The sequence below is a fragment of the Ranitomeya imitator genome, chromosome 5 (assembly GCF_032444005.1).
Source record: "Ranitomeya imitator isolate aRanImi1 chromosome 5, aRanImi1.pri, whole genome shotgun sequence".
Taxonomy (NCBI): domain Eukaryota; kingdom Metazoa; phylum Chordata; class Amphibia; order Anura; family Dendrobatidae; genus Ranitomeya; species Ranitomeya imitator.
Window position 1 is genome coordinate 562,713,865 of NC_091286.1, and position 27,245 is coordinate 562,741,109.

Sequence of the window (27,245 nt, forward strand, 5' to 3'; positions counted from 1 at the left end):
CGCGTGCCGAGTTTTGAGCGGCGACTTTTGTGTTTCGACTTTTATGTGGTGAGGTTGGTGTATGTGTGGTGAAATGTGTGCTGATGGTGATATGTGTTCAAGCACATTTTGTGTGTGTGTTCATATCCCCGTGTGTGGTGAGTATCCCATGTCGGGGCCCCACCTTAGCAACTGTACGGTATATACTCTTTGGCGCCATCGCTCTCATTCTTTAAGTCCCTCTTGTTCACATCTGGCTGCTGTCAATTTCCCTCCAACACTTTTCCTTTCACTTTTCCCCATTATGTAGATAGGTGCAAAATTGTTTGGTGAATTGGAAAGCGCGGGGTTAAAATTTTACCTCACAACATAGCTTATGACGCTCTCGGGGTCCAGACGTGTGACTGTGCAAAATTTTGTGGCTGTAGCTGTGACGGTGCAGATGCCAATCCCGGACATACATACATACACACACACACACACACACACACACACACACACACACACACACACACACACACACACACACACACACACGCATTCAGCTTTATATATTAGATTGCAGCCACAGCTATGCCTGTGACTGCAATGCACTCCCGCGGCGTCCATGTGCTTTGCGCATCCTGGGGGACACATAGCGACCCTCGCATATGACCCTCTACAGACTTCTAATGTTCACTTTATGAACAAATGCTATTATATAACGAGAAACTCTCCATTTGAAGAGAAACAATGTCAACCAATGCATCTGCAACTGCGTGTCTTGACCCCCATTGTAAGTAACATCAGGGTATAATCGGAAATAAATATTTTTGAAAAAGATTTATTTTCACTATGTCATGGCACGATTACATTGACTTAATATAGTTGGGAAACTACTTATAGTGGAAATCATGGTTTGAAAGGGAACCTTTAACCCCCCACCTCCAGGCTTTTGTAACTAAAAGAGCCACCTTGTGCTGCACTGATGCTGCGTTCTGACAAGGTGGCTCTTTTAGTTCAGGTACCTGGCACTGCTGCAATAATCGCTCTTGAAGTTTGCCCCTCATACCTGTGAAATCGCCAGGGAGGCAGGTCTTTCCCCCTTAATCCAGATGCCTCGCAGCCGTCACTCATGGCCTCTTCGTGCCGGATGCCGCCTCCTCTTCCTTCATTAGCGTCCCCGGCGCCTGCGCTGTTGTCTTTTTTTTTCGGGCATGTGCAGTTGCGCTGTCCTTCGAACTTACAGCGCAGGCGCCGGGGATGCTAATGAAGGAAGAGGAGGTGACGCCCGGCGAGCAGAGGCCATGAGTGACGGCTGCAAGGCGTCTGGATTAGGGGGGCAAGACCTGCCTCCGGGACGATTTCACAGGTATGAGGGACAAATTTCAAAAGCGATTATTGCAGCAGTGCCAGGGACCCGAACTAAAAGAGCCACCTTGTCAGAATGCAGCATTAGTGCAGCACAAGGTGGCTCTTTTAGTTACAAACGCCTGGGGGGGTGACAGGTTCCCTTTAATTGCTGACATTATATGACCTCAACTCCCCATTTTCAGCAACCATAACTCTACTATCATTCTGGGAAATTACACCATAATGAATCATGTATTTTCTTCTGGGTTTAAAAATTGCAAACCAAGAATTGCTTTTTAAACCCGAACGACCACTGATATGCGTAAAAACGAAGTCCACTAAGGGGCCTTATTCCCTCATCTTTGTTTTAAAATGGCGATCGGGAATAAGGGTAAATTTCCCCACAAAGTCTGAAAATCTCCTGGGTCTTAGCTACCAGAGGTAGCACAGATCCTAGAGAACACGATAAGGGCTGGACCTCCACCATCCCCCGGTCCCTCCTGCTCCGGCCCTCCACCTCCTCTTCTTAAAACAAAAACGGATTTTTATTCTGTTGGTTCCTTTTGATCACTGTGATAAATCCTATCACAGTGATCAAAAGTCAATACTTAGTATGTCACACCTCCCCCCCACACACACACACACACGTCATCCCCTTAGTTGGATTATTATTTTTTTATTTTATAATTTTTATTTAATTCTTTGCCGTTGGGGTTATGTTTTTTTTTAAAAGGAACAAAAAAAAAAGATGGCGATATGACTACTTGTGTTGAGCGCAAGTGCTCACTATGCGAGTTTGCATTGGTGCTCACTACTTGAGTATGCAGTATCGCGCGAGGGTGCTCGAGTGACATGCTCGAGTCTCCGCCCCGCATCTGTTGCTGCTGTTAGATAGCCAAACAAACGTGCGGATTATTTGCCTTACATGGGAGGGAGTGTAGTTTCCAAAATGGGGTCACTTGTGGGGGTTTCCACTGTTTAGGCACATCAGGGACTCTTCAAACGCATCATGGCGTCCACTCTCTATTCTCATTTTTGCTTTCAAAAACCCAAACGGTTCTTCTTCCCTTCTGAATCCTGCTGTGTGTCCAAACAGTGGTTTTCCACACATATGGGAAATCTGCGTACTCTGGAGAAATTGCACAACAAATTTTGGATGTTCATTTTCTCCTGTTACCCTTTGGAAAATTACAAATTTGGGGCTAAAGTAAAATTTTTGTGAAAAAAAAGTAAAATGTTCATTTTTTTCCTTCCATATTCCTGTGAAGCACTTGAAGGGTTAAGCTACTTTCACACTTCCGTCTTTTATCCTCTGTCGCAATCCGTCGTTATGGGCAAAAAACGGATCCTGCAAATGTGCTTGCAAGATGTGTTTTTTGCCCATATACTTGTATTAGCGACGGATACGGATGGGCACACGTCGCATCTGTCGTGCGACGGATCCGTCGTGTTTTGGCGGACGCGACGCACAAAAAAAGTTCAATGTAACTTTTTTGTGCAACGTGTCCGCCATTTTTGACTGCACATGCGCGGCCGAAACTCCGCCCCCTCCTCCTCAGACTGCAGAATGGCCAGCTGATGCGTTAAAAAACTGCATCCGCTGCCCACGTCTTGCAGTTATTTCACAACGTCTGTCGGTACGTTGGCCCGACACATTGCGACGGGCCCGTACCGACGGAAGTGTGAAAGTAGCCTTAATAGACATTTAGATCTTGGTTTTGAGCACCTTGACGGGTGCAGTTTTTAGAATGGTGTCACTTTTGGGTACTTTCTATCATATAGGTCCCCAAAAGTCATGTCAAATGTCATGTGGTCCCTGAAAAAAAATGATTTTGTTAAATTAGATAGTGCTGATGAACTTTTAACCCTTATAACTTCCTAACCAAAAAAAAATAGTTTAAAAAAATTATGAAATTAGACATACAGGAAATGTTATTTATGAACTATTTTGTGTGGTAAAACTACTAGCATAAAAATGTAAAGTTTGAAAATTGCTAAATTTTCCCCAAAAATTTTTTACAAATTTTTGATATTTTCATATGCAAATCATATCTACCAAAATTTACCACTAATGTAAAGTATAATATGTCACGAAAAAATGGTCTCTGAATCACCGGAATCCAATGAATTGTTCCAGAGTTATTACCACATAAAGTGACACTGGTCAGAATAGTAAAATTTGGCCCGGTTATTAAGGTCAAAATGAGCTCAGTCACTAAGGGTTCAGGGATGCATGGAAGGTGCCAATAAGAAAAAGTGAACTAACTGTTGCCTGAGCTAACATGTTTGCAGGTCATGGGATTCAAGGGGTAACGTTTCTCCTTGTGAAGAGTGACATACCAGGCCTGGCATGCCAGAGTGAGGGGACTTATATGCATTTCATGCATGCTCCTCTGGGAAATTAAATATGCAAATTGCCTCTTCAGAGAGGACGAGGACTTGAACTCTTATGCCACCTATTGGAAATGGCAAATCAAAAAGTCAATATTGACCCTTTAACGAGCCTTGCCATATGACTTAGGATAAAAGCCAAACCAGAATCTCAATTTGCAGACAGTTTTTAAGGGTGTTGCGCCTCATCAGTGCAAAATGAGGTCTGATTTGGATGTATGAGGGGTCTCTGACTGGGGTCTGAGCTTTTATCCTAAGTCATATGGCAAGGCTCATTAAGCCTTTCACCTAGTCTTCTTTCTTTCTGATGAGGCACTTTGCATATTTGCAGGTACTGTTCCTTTAAAACTGATAATTGCATAGAGAAGGCAGATTGGGTCTCATGTCAGGTGTGCTGTTGTACCATGGTGTCACACAGCTTCATAATTTTGTGTTCCATTGGTTATAGAGGATGTGCTGAACATACAGTGGGGCAAAAAAGTATTTAGTCAGTCAGCAATAGTGCAAGTTCCACCACTTAAAAAGATGAGAGGCGTCTGTAATTTACATCATAGGTAGACCTCAACTATGGGAGACAAACTGAGAAAAAAAAATCCAGAAAATCACATTGTCTGTTTTTTTAACAATTTATTTGCATATTATGGTGGAAAATAAGTATTTGGTCAGAAACAAAATTTCATCTCAATACTTTGTAATATATCCTTTGTTGGCAATGACAGAGGTCAAACGTTTTCTGTAAGTCTTCACAAGGTTGCCACACACTGTTGTTGGTATGTTGGCCCATTCCTCCATGCAGATCTCCTCTAGAGCAGTGTTGTTTTTGGCTTTTCGCTTGGCAACACGGACTTTCAACTCCCTCCAAAGGTTTGCTATAGGGTTGAGATCTGGAGACTGGCTAGGCCACTCCAGGACCTTGAAATGCTTCTTACGAAGCCACTCCTTCGATGCCCTGGCGGTGTGCTTTGGATCATTGTCATGTTGAAAGAACCAGCCACGTTTCATCTTCAATGCCCTTGCTGATGGAAGGAGGTTTGCACTCAAAATCTCACGATACATGGCCCCATTCATTCTTTCATGTACCCGGATCAGTCGTCCTGGCCCCTTTGCAGAGAAACAGCCCCAAAGCATGATGTTTCCACCACCATGCTTTACAGTAGGTATGGTGTTTGATGAATGCAACTCAGTATTCTTTTTCCTCCAAACACGACAAGTTGTGTTTCTACCAAACAGTTCCAGTTTGGTTTCAGCAGACCATAGGACATTCTCCCAAAACTCCTCTGGATCATCCAAATGCTCTCTAGCAAACTTCAAACGGGCCCGGACATGTACTGGCTTAAGCAGTGGGACACGTCTGGCACTGCAGGATCTGAGTCCATGGTGGCGTAGTGTGTTACTTATGGTAGGCCTTGTTACATTGGTCCCAGCTCTCTGCAGTTCATTCACTAGGTCCCCCCGCGTGGTTCTGGGATTTTTGCTCACCGTTCTTGTGATCATTCTGACCCCACGGGGTGGGATTTCGCGTGGAGCCCCAGATCGATGGAGATTATCAGTGGTCTTGTATGTCTTCCATTTTCTAATTATTGCTCCCACTGTTGATTTCTTCACTCCAAGCTGGTTGGCTATTGCAGATTCAGTCTTCCCAGCCTGGTGCAGGGCTACAATTTTGTTTCTGGTGTCCTTTGACAGCTCTTTGGTCTTCACCATAGTGGAGTTTGGAGTCAGACTGTTTGAGGGTGTGCACAGGTGTCATTTTATACTGATAACAAGTTTAAACAGGTGCCATTACTACAGGTAATGAGTGGAGGAAAGAGGAGACTCTTAAAGAAGAAGTTACAGGTCTGTGAGAGCCAGAAATCTTGATTGTTTGTTTCTGACCAAATACTTATTTTCCACCATAATATGCAAATAAATTGTTAAAAAAACAGACAATGTGATTTTCTGGATTTTTTTTTCTCAGTTTGTCTCCCATAGTTGAGGTCTACCTATGATGTAAATTACAGACGTCTCTCATCTTTTAAAGTGGTGGAACTTGCACTATTGCTGACTGACTAAATACTTTTTTGCCCCACTGTATGTATTGATTTCTTTACTTAAGGTTGTGTCCAGCTCCTACTACTTAAACTTCACCAGAAAGTACAAATAAGATTCCATACCTCTCTGCTGCCTGCCTGAATGGTTGTTTTGCTGTGAGGTATCATAGCTGCCAAATGGTACAACCACCAAGCTAAGTGCCATTGCCTGTAACAGTTACGGGCTGTGTTCCATCCTGAGTAAAGTTTAGTCATCATGACCCTCCCGAAGTACGAAGACAAAGAGATGTCAATGGTGGACTGGGCTGAGAAACCCTTGTATGTTTGCCTTGGGAGCAACACTCCTCTTGTATAACCATTAAAATTAGTATATTTGGTGCACTTCAGAAAAACGACCATATCTTTGGAACTATATGACAAGTTTTAGGTAAAAACAACACATAAAATAAGATGAGACTACTACTTTTGACCTGGTGACAGGTCCTCTTTAAGCTCACAAACAGAAATTATTGCAGTGGGCCAAGACGTACATGAATACTAGTTTTAAAGTGGCCTTGTTTACTGATGAGTGCCATGCAACCCGGGGTGGTCCAGATGGATGGTTGGATGGCCATTTTATCCCAAAAAAGCTACAACGTCAGCAAGGAGGAGGCGGAGACACCTTTTGAACTGGAATCATGGGGAGAGAGCTGGTAGGCCCCATTAGGGCCTCTGAATGTGTAAAAAATTACCTTGGCAAAGTTATATCGAATTTCTTACTTGCCTCTTTCTGGAACAAAAATTAGAACTGTGCCATCCGTTTTAAAATCTTCTTCATGCATAACAATGCACCATCTCATGCTGCAGAGAATACATTTGAGTAAATGTCTGCTATGGACATAAAATGTGAAAATCTTAAGAGGTGACCACCATCTTCCTCTGACCTCAACCCTTTTTGAGAATCTTTGGAGTATTTCAAGCAAAAGATCTGAGGGTGGGAGGCAGTTCACATTAGAGCAGCACCCTGGGAGGCTATTCTGACATCCTGCAAAGAAATTCAAGCCGAAACTATCCAAAATCTCACAAGATCAATGGATGCAAGAAATGTGAAGGTGACCTCAATGAAGGATTCCATGTTAACATGTACAGTGCCTTGCGAAAGTATTCGGCTCCCTGGAACTTTTCAACCTTTTCCCACATATGCTTCAAACATTAAAAATACCAAATGTAAATTTTTGGTGAAGAATCAGCAACAAGTGGAACGCAATTGTGAAGTTGAACGAAATTTATTGGTTATTTTAACTTTTTGTGGAAATTCAAAAACTGAAAAGTGGGGCGTGCAATATTATTCGGCCCCTTTTTTCTTTGCGGATCTCTGAATGATCCAATGTTGTCCTAAATGCCTAATGATGATAAATATAATCCACCTGTGTGTAATCAAGTCTCCGTATAAATGCACCTGCTCTGTGATAGTCTCAGGGTTCTATTTGAAGCACAGAGAGCCTCATGAAGACAAAGCAACACAACAGGCAGGTCCGTGATACTGTTGTGGAGAAGTTTAAAGCCGGATTTGGATACAAAATGATTTCCAAAACTTTAAACATCCCAAGGAGCACTGTGCAAGCGATCATATTGAATTGGAAGGAGTATCATACCACTGCAAATCTACCATGCCGTCCCTCTAAACTTTCATCTCAAACAAGGAGAAGACTGATCAGAGATGCAGCCAAGAGGCCCATGATCACTCTGGATGAACTGCAGAGATCTACAGCTGAGGTGGGACAGTCTGTCCATAAGACAACAATCAGTCGTACACTGCACAAATCTGGCCTTTATGGAAGAGTGGCAAGAAGAAAGCCATTTCTCAAAGATAACCATAAAAAGTGTAGTTTAAAGTTTGCAACAAGCTACCTTGGAGACACACCAAACATGTGGAAGAAGGTGCTCTGGTCAGAAGAAACCAAAATCGAACTTTTTGGCAACAATGCCAAAGGATATGTTTGGTGTAAAGGCAACACAGCTCATCACCCTGAACACACCCTCCCCACAGTCAAACGTGGTGGCAGCATCATGGTTTGGGCCTGCTTTTCTTCAGCAGGGACAGGGAAGATGGTTAAGATTGATGGGAAGATGGATGGCGCCAAATACAGGATGATTCTTGAAGAAAACCTGTTGAAGTCTGCAAAAGACCTGAGACTGGGACAGAGATTTGTCTTCCAACAAGACAATGATCCCAAACCTAAAGCAAAATCTACAATGGAATGGTTCACAAATAAACGTATCCAGGTGTTAGAATGGCCAAGACAAAGTCCAGACCTCAATCCAATCGATAATCTGTGGAAAGAGCTGAAAACTGCTGTTCACAAACGACCTCCATCAAACCTCACTGAGCTCGAGCTGTTTGCCAAGGGAGAATGGGCAAGCATTTCAGAGTCTCGATGTACAAAACTAATAGAGACATACCCCAAGCGACTTGCAGCTGTAATCACAGCAAAATGTGGCGCAATAAAGTATTAAGGGGCCGAATAATATTGCACGCCCCACTTTTCAGTTTTTGGATTTCCACAAAAATTTTAAATAACCAATAAATTTCATTCAACTTCACAATTGTGTTCCACTTGTTGTTGATTCTTCAACAAAAATTTACATTTGGTGTCTTTATGTTTGAAGCATACGTGGGGAAAGGTTGAAAAGTTCCAGGGGGCCGAATACTTTCGCAAGGCACTGTAACTTGGCCTGTTAAGATGTTTTTGATTGGAAAAGCTTTTGACTTCAGTAAATGTGACCTCTAAATGCTGCAAATTTCACCAAATGACCATTTTCAGTTCTTTACAACTTTAAAATGTTTTAAAACCACAAAAAAAGAGGAAAAAACCTCCACTATTCTAGAGAAAACACCAAAATAAAAAGGCAAAGATGCTTACCTTCTTAACTTAAAATGTTTGGAAACTCTGTTGTGCATATTGTAGAACATTGCATTTTGAGGTTTTTTTTTTTTTCTTTAAACTTAACATTGGAAGCTTTGTCCCACTAAAATGTGATTTATACGCCAACGGTTGATGAACTGAACATTATACTGACTCATTTGCATCGACCCTTTCGGAAAATCCTAGAAAGATAGCATTCAGATAATAATTTGGGACGCTGTGTATATCTTGAGTGATTGATTCCAAAGCAGACGTGACCATCATGTTAAGTGAAATTTACTATGTTTGTTTCCAATGATGAGGAAGATTTATGGTTCAGTATGAGTACAGCAAATCATCTGCTCGCACTATGGTGGGACTCATTATCAGATACCGTCCATAGTGGTATTGGTTGTCAGGAACTGTGTGAAGCTCAAGGTTTATGTGATCTGCGTGAATGTGAACCTTTAGCTGGCTAAACTGCTATACAAACAGCACGGAAAGCAAGTGTTGGCAACCCAAGAATGTGGCACTTTCAAGTGCTTTCCTTCACAGATCTTGTATGGTTTTATCAGCTACAATAAGAAAGAAAGATGTATTTGTCCACTATATGGCCAGAGACCAATATAGGCTGTTGCTAAGTAAATAATGGGAAGATAATAGAGTCTGACGTGGTAGAGGATGTCAAATCATCAAATGCCTTTGGGCTCAGTGGAACGCCTCTCCAACTGAGTCATTTTGCTCTGTTAGTGAAAATACGGCAGATATTCAGCACCAACTAATGGCCTCAGCCAATCAGTGAGTCTTACCTATCAATTCAGGAGACAGCGCTGTGACTAGACCGCCTTCTGTTCACGGCTTACTTTTCACCCCCCATCTAACAATACAAGGGAGGATACCCTACAAGCTGAATCTGAGTGCAGAGTCCCTGTGCCAATAGTTGCAGTATACCACCCTTTACTAGAACATGGACTTACTATAAGGACCACTGTTGAATGCGTAACACACATGCTTCATCTCTATATGCTGGGAAGGTTATACCTCATCAGTTATTGCAAATCTATACATGATTCTTCATGCAAATGGACAGCTTTGTTGATGAATGTAAAGGTTAATGAATGGAAGTTTTCTATGGAAAAAAACATTGCTGTTTAATGGAGAGTGGTACAAGATTAACCCCTTTCTGACCTCAGACAGGATAGTACGTCCGAGGTTAGATACCGCGCTTTGATGCGGGCTTCGGCGGTGAGCCCGCATCAAAGCCGGGACATGTCAGCTGTTTTGAACAGCTGACATGTGCCTGCAATAGCGACAGGTGGAATCGCGATAAACCCGCCTCTATTAACTAGTTAAATGCTGCTGTCTAACGCTGACAGCGGCATTAACCGGCGCTTCCGGCCATTGGGCCGGAAATGAGCGCATCGCCGACCCCTTGTCACATGATCGGGGGTCAGCGATTCGTCTGCATAGTAATCATAGAGGTCCTTGAGACCTCGATGGTTGCTGATGCTGGATTGCTGTGAGCGCCACCCTGTGGTCGGCGCTCATAGCAATGCAGGAATACAGCTACATAGGAACGATCTGATGATCACTCCTATTTAGCTGAGCCGATCCAGTTGTGCCAGCTTTTAGCCTCCCATGGAGGCTATTGAAGCATGGCAAAAGTTAAAAAAAATAAAGTAAAAAAAAATGTGAAAAAAATATAAAAGTTTAACCCCTTCCCGACCTTTGACGCATACGCTGCGTCATGAATGTCGGTGCCATTCCGACCCATGACGCAGCATATGCGTCATGGAAAGATCGCGTCCCTGCAGATCGGGTGAAAGGGTTAACTCCCATTTCACCCAATCTGCAGGGACAGGGGGAGTGGTAGTTTAGCCCAGGGGTGGTGGCTTCACCCCCTCGTGGCTACGATCGCTCTGATTGGCTGTTGAAAGTGAAACTGCCAATCAGAGCGATTTGTAATATTTCACCTAAAAAAATGGTGAAATATTACAATCCAGCCATGGCCGATGCTGCAATATCATCGGCCATGGCTGGACACACTAATGTGCACCCACCCCACCCCTCCGATCGCCCCCCCCACCCCCCGATCTGTGCTCCGCTCCCCTGTCCTCCTGCCCGCTCCCCCCGTGCTCCAATCACACCCCCCGTGCTCCAATCAAACCCCCCCGCACTCCGATCACCCCCCCCGCACAGCGATCCCCCCCCCCCCCGTGCTCCGATCCACCCGCCCGCACAGCGATCCCCCACTCCGTGTTCCGATCCACTCCCCCGTGCTCCGATGCCCCCCCCTGTGCCCTGATCTCCCCCCCCCTTATACTTACCTGGCCTCCCGGGGACCGTCCGTCTTTCCTGGGCGCCGCCATCTTCCAAAATGGCGGGCGCATGTGCAGTGCGCCCGCCGAATCTGCCGACCGGCAGATTCGTTCCAGAGTGAATTTTGATCACTGAGATAGGTTATATCTCAGTGATCAAAATAAAAAAAAGTAAATGACCCCCTCCCCCCCCCCTTTGTCACCCCCATAGGTAGGGACAATAAAAAAAAAATATATATTTTTTTTTCCACTAAGGTTGGGGTAAGAACTAGGGGTAGGGGTAGGGGTAGGGTTAGGGTTTCGGTATGTGCACGCGTATTCTGGTCCTCTGCGGATTTTTCCGCTGCGGATTTGATAAATCCGCAGTGCTAAACCGCTGCGGATTTATGGCGGATTTACCGCGTTTTTTCTGCGCATTTCAATGCGGTTTTACAACAGCGATTTTCTATTTGAGCAGTTGTAAAACCGCTGCGGAATCCGCAGAAAGAAGTGACATGCTGCGGAATGTAAACCGCTGCGTTTCCGTGCAGTTTTTCTGCAGCATGTGTACAGCGATTTTTGTTTCCCATAGGTTTGCATTGAACTGTAAACTCATGGGAAACTGCTGCGGATCCGCAGCGTTTTCCGCAGCGTGTGCACATACCTTTAGAATTAGGCTATGTGCACACGGTGCGGATTGACCGCTGCGGATCCGCAGCGGATTGGCCGCTGCGCATTCGCAGCAGTGTTCCATCAGGTTTACAGTACCATGTAAACATATGGAAAGCCAAATCCGCTGTGCCCATGGTGCGGAAAATACCGCGCGGGAACGCTGCGTTGTATTTTCCGCAGCATGTCAATTCTTTGTGCGGATTCCGCAGCGTTTTACACCTGTTCCTCAATAGGAATCCGCAGGTGAAATCCGGACAAAAAACACTGGAAATCCGCGGTAAATCCGCAGGTAAAACGCAGTGCCTTTTACCCGTGGATTTTTCAAAAATGGTGCTGAAAAATCTCATACGAATCCGCAACGTGGGCACATAGCCTTAGGGCTAGGGTTGGGTTGGAATTAGGGTTGTGGTTAGGGTTAGGGGTGTGTTGGGGTTACGGGTGTGTTGGGGTTAGGGTTGTGGTTAGGGGTGTGTTGGGGTTAGGGTTGTGATTAGGGTTACGGGTGTGTTGGGGTTAGGGTTGTGATTAGGGTTATGGCTACAGTTGGGATTAGAGTTAGGGGTGTGTTGGGGTTAGTGTTGGAGTTAGAATTGAGGGGTTTCCACTGTTTAGGCACATCAGGGGGTCTCCAACCGCAACATGGCGCCACCATTGATTCCAGCCAATCTTGTATTCAAAAAGTCAAATGGTGCTCCCTCACTTCCGAGCCCCGACGTGTGCCCAAACAGTGGTTTACCCCCACATATGGGGTACCAGCATACTCAGGACAAACTGCGCAACAATTACTGGGGTCCAATTTCTCCTGTTACCCTTGAGAAAATAAAAAATTGCTTGCTAAAACATCATTTTTGAGGAAAGAAAAATGATTTTTTATTTTTACGGCTCTGCGTTGTAAACGTCTGTGAAGCACTTGGGGGTTCAAAGTGCTCACCACATATCTAGATAAGTTCCTTGGGGGGTCTAGTTTCCAAAATGGGGTCACTTGTGGGGGGTTTCTACTGTTTAGGCACACCAGGGGCTCTGCAAACGCAACATGACGTCCGCAGACCATTCCATCAAAGTCTGCATTTCAAAAGTCACTACTTCCCTTCTGAGCCCCGACGTGTGCCCAAACAGTGGTTTACCCCCACATATTGGGTATCAGCATACTCAGGAGAAACTGGACAACAACTTTTGGGGTCCAATTTCTCCTGTAACCCTTGGTAAAATAAGAAATTCTGGGCTAAAAAATTATTTTTGAGGAAAGAAAACGTATTTATTATTTTCACTGCTCTGTGTTATGAACTTCTGTGAAGCATTTGGGGGTTCAAAGTGCTCACCTCACATCTAGATAAGTTCCTTTCGGGGTCTAGTTTCCAAAATGGGGTCACTTGTCGTGGGTTTCTACTGTTTAGCCACATCAGGGGCTCTGCAAACGCAACGTGACGCCCGCAGAGCATTCCATCAAAGTCTGCATTTCAAAACGTCACTACTTCACTTCCGAGCCCCAGCATGTGCCTAAACAGTGGTTTACCCCCACATATTGGGTATCAGCGTACTCAGGAGAAACTGGACAACAACTTTTGGGGTCAAATTTCTCCTGTTACCCTTGGGAAAATAAAAAATTGCGGGCTAAAAAATCATTTTTGAGAAAAGAATTTTTTTTTTTTTTTCATGGCTCTGCGTTATAAACTTCTGTGAAGCACTTGAGGGTTCAAAGTGCTCACCACACATCTAGATTAGTTCCTTTGGGGGTCTAGTTTCCAAAATGGGGTCATTTGTGGGGGATCTCTAATGTTTAGGCACACAGGGGCTCTCCAAACGCGACATGGTGTCCGCTAATGATTGGAGCTAATTTTCCATTTAAAAAGCCAAATGGCGTGCCATCCCTTCCGAGCCCTGCCGTGCGCCCAAACAGTGGTTTACCCCCACATATGGGGTATCTGCGTACTCAGGACAAACTGGACAACAACATTTGTGGTCCAATTTCTCCTATTACCATTGGCAAAATAGGAAATTCCAGGCTAAAAAATCATTTTTGAGAAAAGAAAAATTATTTTTTATTTTTATGGCCCTGCATTATAAACTTCTGTGAAGCACCTGGGGGTTTAAAGTGCTCAGTATGCATCTAGATAAGTTCCTTGGGGGGTCTAGTTTCCAAAATGGGGTCACTTGTGGGGGAGCTCCATTGCATAGGCACACAGGGGCTCTCCAAATGCGACATGGTGTCCGCTAACAAATGGAGCTAATTTTCCATTCAAAAAGTCAAAAGGCGCGCCTTCCCTTCTGAGCCCTGCCGTGTGCCCAAACAGTGGTTTACCCCCACATATGAGGTATCGGCGTACTCGGGAGAAATTGCTCAACAAATTTTAGGATCCATTTTATCCTATTGCCCATGTGAAAATGAAAAAATTGAGGCGAAAAGAAATTTTTTGTGAAAAAAAAGTACTTTTTCATTTTTACGGATCAATTTGTGAAGCACCTGAGGGTTTAAAGTGCTCACTAGGCATCTAGATAAGTTCCTTGGGGGGTCCAGTTTCCAAAATGGGGTCACTTGTTGGGGAGCTCCAATGTTTAAGCACACAGGGTCTCTCCAAACGCGACATGGTGTCCGCTGACGATGGAGATAATTTTTCATTCAAAAAGTCAAATGGCGCTCCTTCCCTTCCGAGCCTTACCATGTGCCCAAACAGTGGTTTACCCCCACATGTGAGGTATCGGTGTGCTCAGGAGAAATTGCCAAACAAATTTTAGGATCCATTTTATCCTGTTGTCCATGTGAAAATGAAAAAATTGAGGCTAAAAGAATTTTTTTTGTGAAAAAATAGTACTTTTTCATTTTTACGGATCAATTTGTGAAGCACCTGGGGGTTTAAAGGGCTCACTATGCATGTAGATAAGTTCCTTGGGGCGTCTAGTTTCCAAAATGGGGTCACTTGTGGGGGAGCTCCAATTTTTAGGCACACGGGGGCTCTCCAAACTTGACATGGTGTCCGCTAAAGAGTGCAGCCAATTTTTCATTCAAAAAGTCAAATGGCGCTCCTTCCCTTCCAAGCCCTGCCGTGCGCCCAAACAGTGGTTTACCCCCACATATGAGGTATCAGCGTACTCAGGACAAATTGGACAACAACTTTCGTGGTTCAGTTTCTCCTTTTACCATTGGGAAAATACAAAAATTGTTGCTGAAAAATCATTTTTGTGACTAAAAAGTTAAATGTTCATTTTTTCCTTCCATGTTGCTTCTGCTGCTGTGAAGCACCTGAAGGGTTAATAAACTTCTTGAATGTGGTTTTGAGTACCTTGAGGGGTGCAGTTTTTAGAATGGTGTCACTTTTGGGTATTTTCAGCCATATAGACCCCTCAAACTGACTTCAAATGTGAGGTGGTCCCTAAAAAAAATGGTTTTGTAAATTTCGTTGTAAAAATGAGAAATCGCTGGTCAAATTTTAACCCTTATAACTTCCTAGCAAAAAAAAATTTTGTTTCCAAAATTGTGCTGATGTAAAGTAGACGTGTTGGAAATGTTATTTATTAACTATTTTGTGTCACATACCTCTCTGGTTTAACAGAATAAAAATTCAAACTGTGAAAATTGCGAAATTTTCAAACTTTTCGCCAAATTTCCGTTTTTATCACAAATAAACGCAGAATTTATTGACCTAAATTTACCACTAACATGAAGCCCAATATGTCACGAAAAAACAATCTCAGAACCGCTAGGATCCGTTGAAGCGTTCCTGAGTTATTACCTCATAAAGGACACTGGTCAGAATTGCAAAAAATGGCAAGGTCTTTAAGGCCAAAATAGGCTGGGTCATGAAGGGGTTAAATCACCCCCTTTCGCCCCATTCAAAATAAAACAATAAAAAAATTCAAATCTACACATATTTAGTATCGCCTCGTTCAGAATTGCCCGATCTATCAAAAAAAAGGATTAACCTGATCGCTAAATGGCGTAGCAAGAAAAAAATTCAAAACGCCAAAATTACGTTTTTTTTGGTCGCCGCGACATTGCATTAAAATGCAATAACGGGCAATCAAAAGAACGTATCTGCACAAAAGTGGTATCATTAAAAACGCCAGTGTGGCACGCAAAATATAAGCCCTAACCCGACCCCAGATCATGAAAAATGGAGACGCTACGGGTATCAGAAAATGGCACAATTTTTATTTTTTTATTTTTTAAGCAAAGTTTGGAATTTGTTTTCACTACTTAGATAAAAGAGAACCTAGACATGTTTGGTGTCTTTGAACTCGTAATGACCTGGAGAATCTTAATGGCAGGTCAGTATTAGCATTTAGTAAACCTAGTAAAAAAAAGCCAAACAAAAAACAAGTGTGGAATAGCACTTTTTTTGCAATTTCACCACACTTGGAATTTTTTTCCCATTTTCTAGTACACGACATGGTAAAACCAAGGATGTCGTTCAAAAGTACAACTCGTCCCGCAAAAAATTAACCCTCACATGGCTATATTGACAGAAAATTAAAAAATGTTATGGCTCTGGGAAGGAGGGGAGCGTAAAACGAACACGGTAAAACGGAAAATCCCAAGGTCATGAAGGGGTTAATAAAAAATCTGCTCTTTAAATACATTTTTTATGTTGACGCTGTACATACCAATTGAATTGATCTTTCAATGTGTAAGATTTTGGGAAATTGAACAGGTCCTCTTGGTATTAGTAGAATATAGTTGTTCTTTTTATAGCTGTTTGTGAGGTTTGGGTAGATGGGTAAAGGGCATCTCTAGACCCTCTCCAGGGCCGGACTGGCCATTTGGCAATTCTGGCAAATGCCAGAAGGGCCTGTCTGGTTGTGGGCTGCCTTGTATGCTACGTTGTTAACAGAATCAATGTTCTCAGGACACCCATACTGTTAACAGTTGTGACGGAGCACAAAGCCGATCACTCTGTCACTTACCTCAGCATGCCGTGGGTATCATTACAAATATTGGTATTGTAGTAAATCTTCCTTTCCCTCATCCAGGGCAATATTAGTAATATATCCCATCTGGTTATTGGAGACGGTGACACCATGGGCCTGTGTGATTTCAAATGCCAGGCCTGAATTTCATCCCCAGTCCGTACCTGACCCTCTCTATCTATTGTTTACAGAATACCCGTTGCAGTAATTGGAGCTTTTATTCTTCTGACACTGTTAGAAAGTCCAGCTTTATTCCTACATTACATGCTCATAACAGAGCACCACTATATGGCCAGATGTATTGGAACTATCCTTCTAATAATTAAATTTGGATTTTTCATTAGACCCCTCACATGCCGTTACAAATATTTGTGAAAGAGTTTGTAGTTTTTAACGCGCACTGATTATTTTTTTGTTTTTAGCATGATACTGTAATCTGGTGCCACCATTGTAACAAGTCGGTTTGTGAATTTCTTCTCTCCTAAATATTCCACAATCAGCCGTGAGTAGTACTGAAAAGGGAAGTGTTTTGTAACCTGCAACTGAGCCAGGAAGTGGAACCAACGTAAAGTTAGAATGGGGTCACAGAGTTCTAAAGAGTACAGTGCATAAAAGTAGCCAACAGTCTGACTCAGTGACTGCAGAATCTAAACCTCCTTTGGTATTAGCATCAGCTCAAAAATTGTGGTCTGTGAGCTTCATGGCATGGGCTTCCAATGGCAGAGCAGCTGCATTCAAGCCTTACATCACCAAGCACAATTCCAAGTGTTGGATGAAGTGGTGTAAAGCTGCCACTGGACTCGAGCTATGAAATTGGTATTTGTGGAGTGACTAATTGCACTTCTCTGACAGTCAGTTTTTGACGAAAGCTGTAAGAATCTGGCACAACGCGTCAGGCAGGCAAAGTTTGGTAGAGGAGGGATAACACTGAGAGGTTGTTTTTCAGGGGTTCGCTTAGGACCCTTAGTTCCAGTAAAGCGAAATCTTAGTGCTTCAACATTCCAAGACATTTTGGATGATTGTATACATCCAACTCTATGGTAACAATTTTGGGGAGGCCCTTTTTTGGTTCTAGCAGGACTGTGCCCCTGTGCACATTCATAAAGGCTTGGTTGGGAGACTTTGGCGTGGAAGAAAATGACTGGCCAGCCGAGAGCCCAGATCTCTACTCCATCCGGCGTCTTTGGAGTGAACGAGTACAGAGATTGCCAGCCAGGCCTTCTTGGCCAACGTCCGCGTCTTACCTCACTAATGCTCTTCTGGATGTGAAAGGGAAAAAAATCCAGGCAGACACACTCCAAAATCTTGTAGAAAACTATCCCAGAAGAGTGGAGGCTCCCTATAGTTTGCCAGGAAAATTTTTGATCAATTATCCAGTTTTAAGTTACAATAATATTGTAAGATCTATTTTTCTTTGGAATGATGGCTGATCGTATCGGTATAATAATTTATATATACGTGAATTTAAATTTTCATTCATTTTGAAAGGTTATTTTGCATAACGCACCCACTTTCTGTAGTTTTACTGCATTTTCCACATTTGTACCCTTTCTCTTCAAGAAGCGGAGATCTGAAATTGGAAATGAACAGTAGGCTCTGATGAGATGAAGGCCTTGGTATCCGCACTCAGCTGTTAGATTGGATAGCCATGAAATGCTCTATACATACTATGAAAAGGTCTGCTTATTGGAATACATCTGCTAATGTGTATTTAGGCGGTCATCATGATCAGAGCACTCTTCAAATCGTATATGATCATTGACATAAGGAGTGATTCTGGTTGACTACATCACCAATGAGGCGCTTAATACAGCTGATGATTACAGGTAGACCACCTGCTTTAGCTGTGATTACACCTACATAATATTTTTCTTTGCAGTCACAGAACGGTTTCTTATGCACCTTCTATAATATGCAATATTAGGAAATCCTGAAAATATTACCTGGCAGGGGGCTTGAGTTGTCAACCTAATTACTAAGGAACGGATTTATGTGAAATTGGAAATCTTTTGGATAAATGCTGGAGAATCTAATACCTCAGCTGAAGGGTCAGATCATTTACCAAAAATGTAATGACTGAGTTCCAATGGAGTATGTTAGGGATTTGCCAGTTTATTAGGAAAATACATTTCTCTGAAATAAAATGGGTCCAGAAGACTCTTCGGCTATGGTTACATGGCAACTTGTGGCTGTGCAGAATTTGATCCAAATGTCTCATTGCTCAAATTACAAAAATCGTCAGACTTCGTCCAGAACTCATGTTTGTTTTTGTTTGTTTTTTTTCATTTCTCATCCATATACAATCTAATCATTTCGTTTTTATGTAAAAGCAGTTATTAAAAATGTGGAAGACTATTTAGTTTCCGATGTTAAAGAATTGCAAAGTATCTGTAAAAATTGGATGCTATACAGTGGCTCCATATGGTATACGATTTATTAATTTTTGTGTGTGTGCACCCATATACACTTGAATGGTCAAATCTCATCCGACACACGGAAAGTACTTGGTGTGTGCTGCAATTATTTTATTTTTTTTAAGCTCAGATTCAGTTCATTTTTTTCAAGGACCGTAATAGGACAGTAATATAAGGTCCCATTTTAATCGGACGAATGCTATCCGTGGTTTTGACAGACACAACTCTTACCTATGTTATTCTATTGGGCTGTGCACATGTCCGTTTTTGTTTTTTTTTATTCATCAGACCGAGTAGTCCAAGAAAAAAAAAAGCGCAGCATGCACAATTTGCCTCTGGGAATTGGATGGCACTTGCCCATTCATTTCTGTGGGTTTGTGAACGAAATCTGATCTCGCTCGGATGATGTAACGGAGAAGGTGGAGAATTCCCCCCTCTTCACCGCCGAAAATATTGTATGAAACTGATCAGAGTGTGATTGCCCTTATCAGACTGTTTTTCTTGGATGGAAACTGTCAGCTGCATGTGCCCTAGTAGTGCGTGTGGTTGCAGAGAAATCTGGCAGATTTGGGTTTCTAAAGATTGTTACGTCATGGTGGCAGTTATGCAACTACGTTTCCTTTCATGTGTTGGAATATAGCAGCTGGACATTTTGATATTGTGTCATGCTGCCGCAGTTGCCGTGTTTCTGTATCCTAATCAACATAGATCTCCCAGAGAATCTGCCTCCAGGGCTTATTGGTAAATGAAGAGGGGGCGTTACAAGTGTGAGACATGTCGCTCAGGAGAGCGGACTGTCAGTCATTACGTGTCTCATGCCGGTAACGCCCTTTTTAATTTAAAAGAAGTTCTAGATCAGAGGTGTCAAACTGCATTCCTCGAGGGCTGCAAACAGGTCATGTTTTCAGGATTTCCTTAGTATTGCACAGGTGATGGAATCATTCTGTGCAGGTGATTAAATTATCACCTGTGCAACACAAGGATACACACACGATATGGGGTTAATCTGCAGGTTCATGGCATTATGAACCTGCCCGGCGCCGGCACTTAGAGCCCCGCTGCCAGGAGCAAATGAACTGTGTTCCTCCAAATAGTGCTTGGGTTTCAGTCACTGCTTTGTGTATAGAGAGCGGCAGCTGTAACCGCACCTCTAGGCCTAACTGACGTCCATCCCTAAAGCTGAGCGAGCTGTCCGTGCCAGGGGTGCGCTTACAGCCGCCGCTCTTTATGCAGTGACTCAAGCCATGCTGGCGCCACACCTGTAACTGAAACTTGAACGCTGTTGGGTGGCGCAAAAGTTAATTTCCTCCCGGCAGCAGTCTCCAAGTGCGAGCATTGGGCAGGTTAATAAAGTTTTTTCACGTGATTGGTTCCCTTTAAATTTCTCTATGGCAGTGGTCAGATTGGTGACCAATTTCATAATCTTGCTAGAATGCATTTAGGCATAGAATTACATAATTTGATTGTCACAGAGCTTAATGGAGAATTTACTTTGCAAAACAAATTGGTGAAAGGGCTAGAATTAGACCATGAAATGGCAAATAGGCAAAATAACGCCTGCATACGGGAGAAATGGCAATCACAAGCAGATTAAACCTTGCATATGAAATAACTTGATCTTTAAATAGTTCTGGAAATAAAAGTAAAACCAGATATAAGAAGGTGTCAAGGATTTTAACACAATCATTCTTTTTTTAGTACTGGCAAAAGCTTGGTATTTTCAATAAGACTTTAATATTATAGGCCTATATCTAATTTATTCCTCAGGGTGGCAAAGGTCAGGCCCCTCCTCCCTTATTACCAGGCCTAGGAGGACAGCCGAACTCGCAAGGACCCAATCCTAACAAAGGTATTTTTGCCCGTCTTAACTTTGTTGTTAACACTTGTGTTTTGTTGCGACTTTTATCTATTGAAGAGAATATAAATCAAAGCAAAAATGTTATCTATGATGCCAAGACTTGCATATTCATTCTATAAAGAAGCACTCCTCGGGTTTTTACACTGCAATCATCATATTACTATATTACTATATTATTATTATTATTATTATTATTATATTACATAGCACTGTGTACTTACAATTGCTCATTTTGCCTTTATACCCACCTAATTATTCTCTTTTCTCTGCTATATGTAGAAACCGAGGAAGTCTCTTGCCCTTGCAAAAATCATTCCCCTCTTCAACTCCAAACCCAGCTGCTTCCTCCTCCCCCCTGCCAGGGACTTATGCACTGAATGATGACTCGTGCAGGGAAAATTGACCTCCTGTTTCTATATAGAGCTTAGAAGTGTTCATCTAGTCAGTCATAGACCTAGTGGAATAGAGACAAATTATCTCGGTAGAAAGGCACAATGATCAATTGTAAGTGCACAGTGCTGTATAATATGATGACTGCAATATATTAAGAGGATAACCATTCTGATGGGAGTGCTTCTTTAAATATAAAGGTAACGATCCATATTAGACAGTCGGCTGATAATTGCACTCCTCCAAACAAGCATTACACAGACGCAGCCATACAGAGTTTTGTCACCGTTGAGTCATTCAAACTAACCATACATGTTTGAGTGAGGGATAAACAATTGTTTTGGGAACATCTTTTAGAGAAAGATCTTTCTTGGGCTTCCAACTAAATTTTTAAACATGCCAAGTTTTTGCTAGAAGATGACAACATGTCATTGTACGACTAAAATGATAGCTCAGCGGTTAATTTCACCTGCAAGAAGAAACGGTAAACCCACAGCGCCTCTAGGGTGGTGTATTTGTTGTGTAATATCAATTGCCAAAAAAGTGGTTTTGAGAAATGACTATAAGGCAGGCTACTGCACCATAATCATTTTTCTGTATAACTAATTAAATACTTTATAAAAAAAATAATCATAATAAATTGGCATAATTTTTATAGATCTTTTTCTAATATTTTCTTAGATTTTGTCAATTTGTATTTACTCCATAATCTAAGAACAGAAGAACCCACAACTTCAGTCTCTCTTTTGCTCTTTGAAGATGCAGTATTCAGTACCGTATATTTGTCTTAAGATAAAGTTGTGTCACAATAACATTTGATGGGTGCGCGCAGCCTTCAGAGTATATCTACTATGCATATGTATATACTTTTGCCTTTTCTGACTTTTTTTTCTCCTTAGGGTTGTAGTCATGCTCTGCTGTTTTTATTTTGAAATGTTATCTATCCCAGGGTCAGAGAATTTCTCTTACATTTTTTTGGCTTGTAGGTGACTTGCGTGGTCCTTCAAATCATCAGCCTGAACGGAGACGGGAGCCAAGTCCTTTCAGAGGTGGACCAGAGTGGATGGATTCCAGAGACAGTAGAGGACCACCTGACAGAAGGGGTCCACACTCTGAGTTACATGAGCACCCTGATGATTATCAACAGGATGATCGTTATGGACCTCGAGGACGTGAATTTGATGGAAGAAGCAGCGGATCTTCATTGCAAGATGAAAAGTGGAGGCGTAGTGGTTCAGGGCCTCAGTTTCCCTCAAATCATAGAGATTTCCCAGATCGAGAGGGAAGAGATTCTAATCGATGGGAGGGAAGGAGACACTCGGACGATCAGTATGCCAGGGACTCCGAGGATGCAAGGTTCCGTGGACAGAGAGATGATGGGTGAGTTGAATGTTTTCAGACAGCATACACATGTGATTTGGTGGCTTCTAATTAGGATTTGCATGGTTTTTGTATTGAGTGTAATAAGCCATACAGAACTCTCTGCATAGACATTTAGCTTTTTTTCCATATTTCTTTAACTTTTTTCAGTTTTCGACGGAGTGGTCCTTCAAGACATGAGGGTCGTAGTTCGCGTGGAAGAGAAGGCTTTTCTAATTCCGAAGAATTTGGTTCTAGTGATGGCTATGATAAGGATGAACCTGGTAGAGGGCGAGAGAGTTCCAGAGGACGTGGTCGCGCTCCTCAGAGAGGTGAGCTGTCAATATAGTATTTGCCAATCAGCAAACTTAACTCCAGCTGGATTGGTTTAAGAATTGGAAAATAATTAGTTTGCATCTAGTATACTTTTTAAACGTTGTTCTGAAACCTCACACACGCCACGTCTTCCACCTTCTACTTACTAATCTCTTAAATATATGAAGGGTTCAGATGGAAAGGAAGTAAGACTGCAAAAAAAATTGATTGTGATGGTGAAACTTTCAATTTGATGGAGATGACCTTTCAATGTCTACAGAATAAAATGTTAGTTGGTAGTGCCAAGTGCAATAAATAAAAATGATAAACCTCCCACCTTGTGTTGGGCCATGATCTCATGTGATCCTCTGTGTGAATTAGTGAACACATGACATTGACCCTCCCTTTATTTATTGCATAGGAGATTATTTCATACTTTTACAAGACACTGTAGAATTAGTAATAGAAATGTATTTGAACAGGATTATGGTTATTTGTTAAGACTGTCTCCTGATTTTGACTGTATTCCTAAACAGAGCCAAGAAAAGGACTTCTCCCAACTCCAGATCAGTTTTCTAGTTCAGATCGTGGTCCTAATCACCAGTCCCGGGATTCAGGCAGAGAGGCAGGTCCTGATCGCTTCCAAGGCAGCCCTCGTCGGGATATTCCAACTCCTGAGAGTCACTCCCCATCCAGCAGGGAACGTTCCTCTTCTTTGCAAGGAATGGACATGGCTTCCTTACCACCACGCAAGAGACCTTGGCACGATGGCCCTGGAACTCCTGACAACAGAGATATGGATCCAGGTCTATCAGATGACCCAGGAAAAGGTAAAGGAATTACACTTGCTGAGAATAATTAATTAGAAATAAAAGTGATACCAGCTGCTGTCTAGGAGTTGTGTGGCTCAGCGCTGTCTGCACCTCCAAGACATCTCCAGAATCTGATCTTTCCTTACTGTAGAATTAGTCAAAATATCTTTTTAGAAAGGCCCTTTGTTCCCTAATGTTTTTTTTTTTCTTTTACACATGTATGATTTTTTTTTTTTTTTTTGCGGGACGAGTAATGTGTTCACTGGTAACCAGGGTAAACATCGGGTTACTAAGCGCAGGGCCGCGCTTAGTAACCCGATGTTTACCCTGGTTACCATTGTAAATGTAAAAAAAAAAAAACACTACATACTTACATTCCGGTGTCTGTCGCGTCCCCCGGCGTCAGCTTCCCTGCACTGTGTCAGCGCCGGCCGTAAAGCAGAGCACAGCGGTGACGTCACCGCTCTGCTTTACGGCCGGCGCTTACACAGTGCGGGAAGCTGACGGTGGGGGACGTGACAGACACCGGAATGTGAGTATATAGTGTTTTTTGTTTTTTTTTACATTTACAATGGTAACTAGGGTAAACATCGGGTTACTAAGCGCAGCCCTGCGCTTAGTAACCCGATGTTTACCCTGGTTACCCGGGGACTTCGGCATCGTTGGTCGCTGGAGAGCTGTCTGTGTGACAGCTCCCCAGCGACTACACAACAACTTACCAACGATCACGGCCAGGTCGTATCGCTGGTCGTGATCGTTGGTAAATCGTTTAGTGTAACGGTACTTTTAACAGTCACAGACAGAGCTCCGCTCCACTCGCGTTTGTTAGAGGCAGATCCTGGCTGTGTTACACAGCCATCATCTGCCAGCTATGGGGCAGGCTCACCCTGTGAGCCCGCTCCCAACACAGTTTGCGCTGGGAATAATGTAAAATTAGTCCTGCTGAGCTGCTTATATAGGATTAGAGATCCTTATAATGCTGTATGTATAAATCAGTAGAACACTGGACATTGAAGTATTTATCCCCAGAAGCCGTTTACCTGTGGTACCTTACACTCATCTGAATAGGGCCCTAACATTGCTACAGGATCATCTAATATTATAGGGATGTCGTGTGGCTATACTTTAGTCACACTGTGTATTATAACTTTTTTTAAATTAATTCTTTCAGGGCCACCCCCCAGGTCACAGAGACTAAGCCGCTCCAGCTCTCAAGAACAAGATGAAGGCTCATCTAGGGGTAATCGAGGGAGTTGGAGTAGAGAGGGATCTGGATCAAGCAGCAGTATGAACTCTCAATGGAGAGGGGGTCCTCGGGGTAGCGGAAGTAGCAGTGGGAGAAATCGATAAAATCACCTGATAAATATTCCCAAGTCCATATTGGACCAAAGTTAATAGTACTTATAGCGGATTCCACCAGCATCTGTGCTGAGAAGATCCCTGTTTGAGGTTCTAGACACATTTACAAGAACTGGAACACTGGAAGCAGCAATGTGATGGCCGTCACAGAACTCTGAATCCAACCACATTTGTTTTCTCTATCTGTTAAGGTTTTTCATATCGTGTTCAGTCCACACAACCATCACTTCTCTCCTCCAAAGGCAACACTTATACGCGGCAAACCCCGGTCTACAGTTTGTCGGCAATTGAGTTCTTTAATTTTTTTGTATGAAATGCTGAATGTAATATGTTTAAGAAATAATTAAGGGAGAAAGAAAAAATCTGCTGTAGTTATTTGGGGCTGAGGGCATGAAATACCAGGGTGTATGGAGCAACCGGTCCATGAAAGAAACAGACTGCACCCGGATCTGTGTGATCTGGGTTTTTTTTTTTTCCATCACTGACAATACACAGATGCGTGAGGCTGTTCACTTGTGTGTTACAATTAATGGTCCATGAGTCCACAAAAATGAACAGAGTTCTGTCCTACTCTGGTCATATTAGTGGACCAAGCATTCCATTATTATTATATTATTATATGCCATGGCAAATGATTGCGTCAGCTAAAAAAGACAGACCACATATAGACGGCATCTGCGGACTGTCTTTTTCACGGACCATTAGCACCTCATAGCAATTTCCTTGGCGTCTTTTTTTATTTTGATTTTGTGAAAAATGGATGACACTCTTTTAGGCCTAAGGCTAGGTTCAGATTGCGTTAGAGCAATCCGTTTAGCGCTAAGCGCTAGCGGATTGTGCTAACGCAATGTGATTTTCGGGGTCGCGTTTAACGTCCCCGCTAGCGCAGATCCCTGATCTGCGAGAGCGGGGAACGGACCTCGGGCGCGCCGCGGACGCTGCAATTTCGCCGTGCAACGCTGTCCGTTAAACGCGATCCCATAACGCAATGGGAACCCAGCCTTATTCAGACGTCTGGTTTTTACATATACATTATATCAGTGTTTTTCCAGATGGGCAACATAGTTATTAAAGTCTATGGTGTTATGCACACACCGTGTGTCCACAAATCCCGAAACAACTTTTTAATCCATCACAAATCAAAATTACCCATATGAAATCATTGACCTCACACAGACGGCATCCGTGTACAATGCGTGCGCTGTACGTGATTCATACTGTAATGGAGAGGAGAAGCGTTGTCATTTTGTTCATTTTATCATCAGTAAAAATCCTGCTAAAAATTGACACTGACCAAATACTGATGAGTCGTGTTCCAAACACTGAGAAAACTCTGGCTTTTATTTGCATATATGAATGAGGTCTTACAGCCAAACAGAAGAGAGCAAGAAAGAGGGGATAGGATTGTGCTCACTGAAATGGAGGGAATTTTTAAAAAAGATGTCTCCGTTTTAATTACAATATTAAGACACAAGGTGGGATTAAAAGGTTTCTCCAGTGTGTGTCTCCGCATTCAGAAGATGAGTAGCAACAATGATGTTACGTTAGCAAATGTCTACCAGGAATTGCAGCAATGTACACCGGATGAAGTCATTATTGAACACATCACCAATTTTTAAAGTAAATATATTTCTAAACATAATATATACAACATACACAAAGTTGGAGTAATACCACACAAATAAATAAAAGATATTTTATTGAGTACAATATTAAAAAAGATACAAAGTGTTAATACTATAAAAAAAATACAGAGACAGACAGATGTAAGAACCGCAGCAGATACAGAAGTATAGGGTAATCATTAGTCCATATCTTGCTGTTGTTGTGTTGAAATCATATATAAATTCATAAATATACCTGACAAAGGTTATACTGGAACAATAGTGGGTCTAAATTAGTACATATACTGGTATACAATATTAAGCTTGGATAACTAATTAGAATGACAAATGAACCCAAATTTGGTTACTGCAATGTAATATCACTTCCCACTGCGTAGACAGAATATAGGGATGGCATAAGTGCATGCAGTTAAAATTTTGTAGAAGAAACTCCTACAAAGACTAAAGAAAGGTATGTTGTCCAGAGAGTACATGCACATACGCACAAACCATCAAAATGTTACAACCCTGTGTGACATGAAATAGCTCCACCATATAATAAACATTGGTATAATACATGAATGGCAAGGTAGTGCTTAAAGGGCCACTGTCACCCTCTCCAGCCATTATAAACTAAAAGAGCCAC

General features: G+C 42.5%; 1 protein-coding gene across 3 annotated transcripts in view; it reads left to right on the top strand.

Moving 5' to 3' along the window:
* Positions 1-26,281, top strand: part of WDR33 (WD repeat domain 33) — a 160,580-nt gene extending 134,299 nt beyond the window's left edge. For 2 of the 3 annotated variants that reach the window (XM_069727690.1, XM_069727692.1), the window contains exons 17-21: positions 20,670-20,751; positions 22,137-22,530; positions 22,681-22,841; positions 23,361-23,654; positions 24,808-25,347. In XM_069727690.1, coding sequence (XP_069583791.1) covers positions 20,670-20,751; positions 22,137-22,530; positions 22,681-22,841; positions 23,361-23,654; positions 24,808-24,986 — 1,110 coding nt within the window. In that variant the 3' untranslated portion in view covers positions 24,987-25,347. Of the gene's footprint in view, positions 1-20,669; positions 20,752-22,136; positions 22,531-22,680; positions 22,842-23,360; positions 23,655-24,807 lie in introns of all 3 variants that reach the window. The other variant, XM_069727691.1, reaches the window with a different exon arrangement.
* Positions 26,282-27,245: the final 964 nt, after the last annotated feature.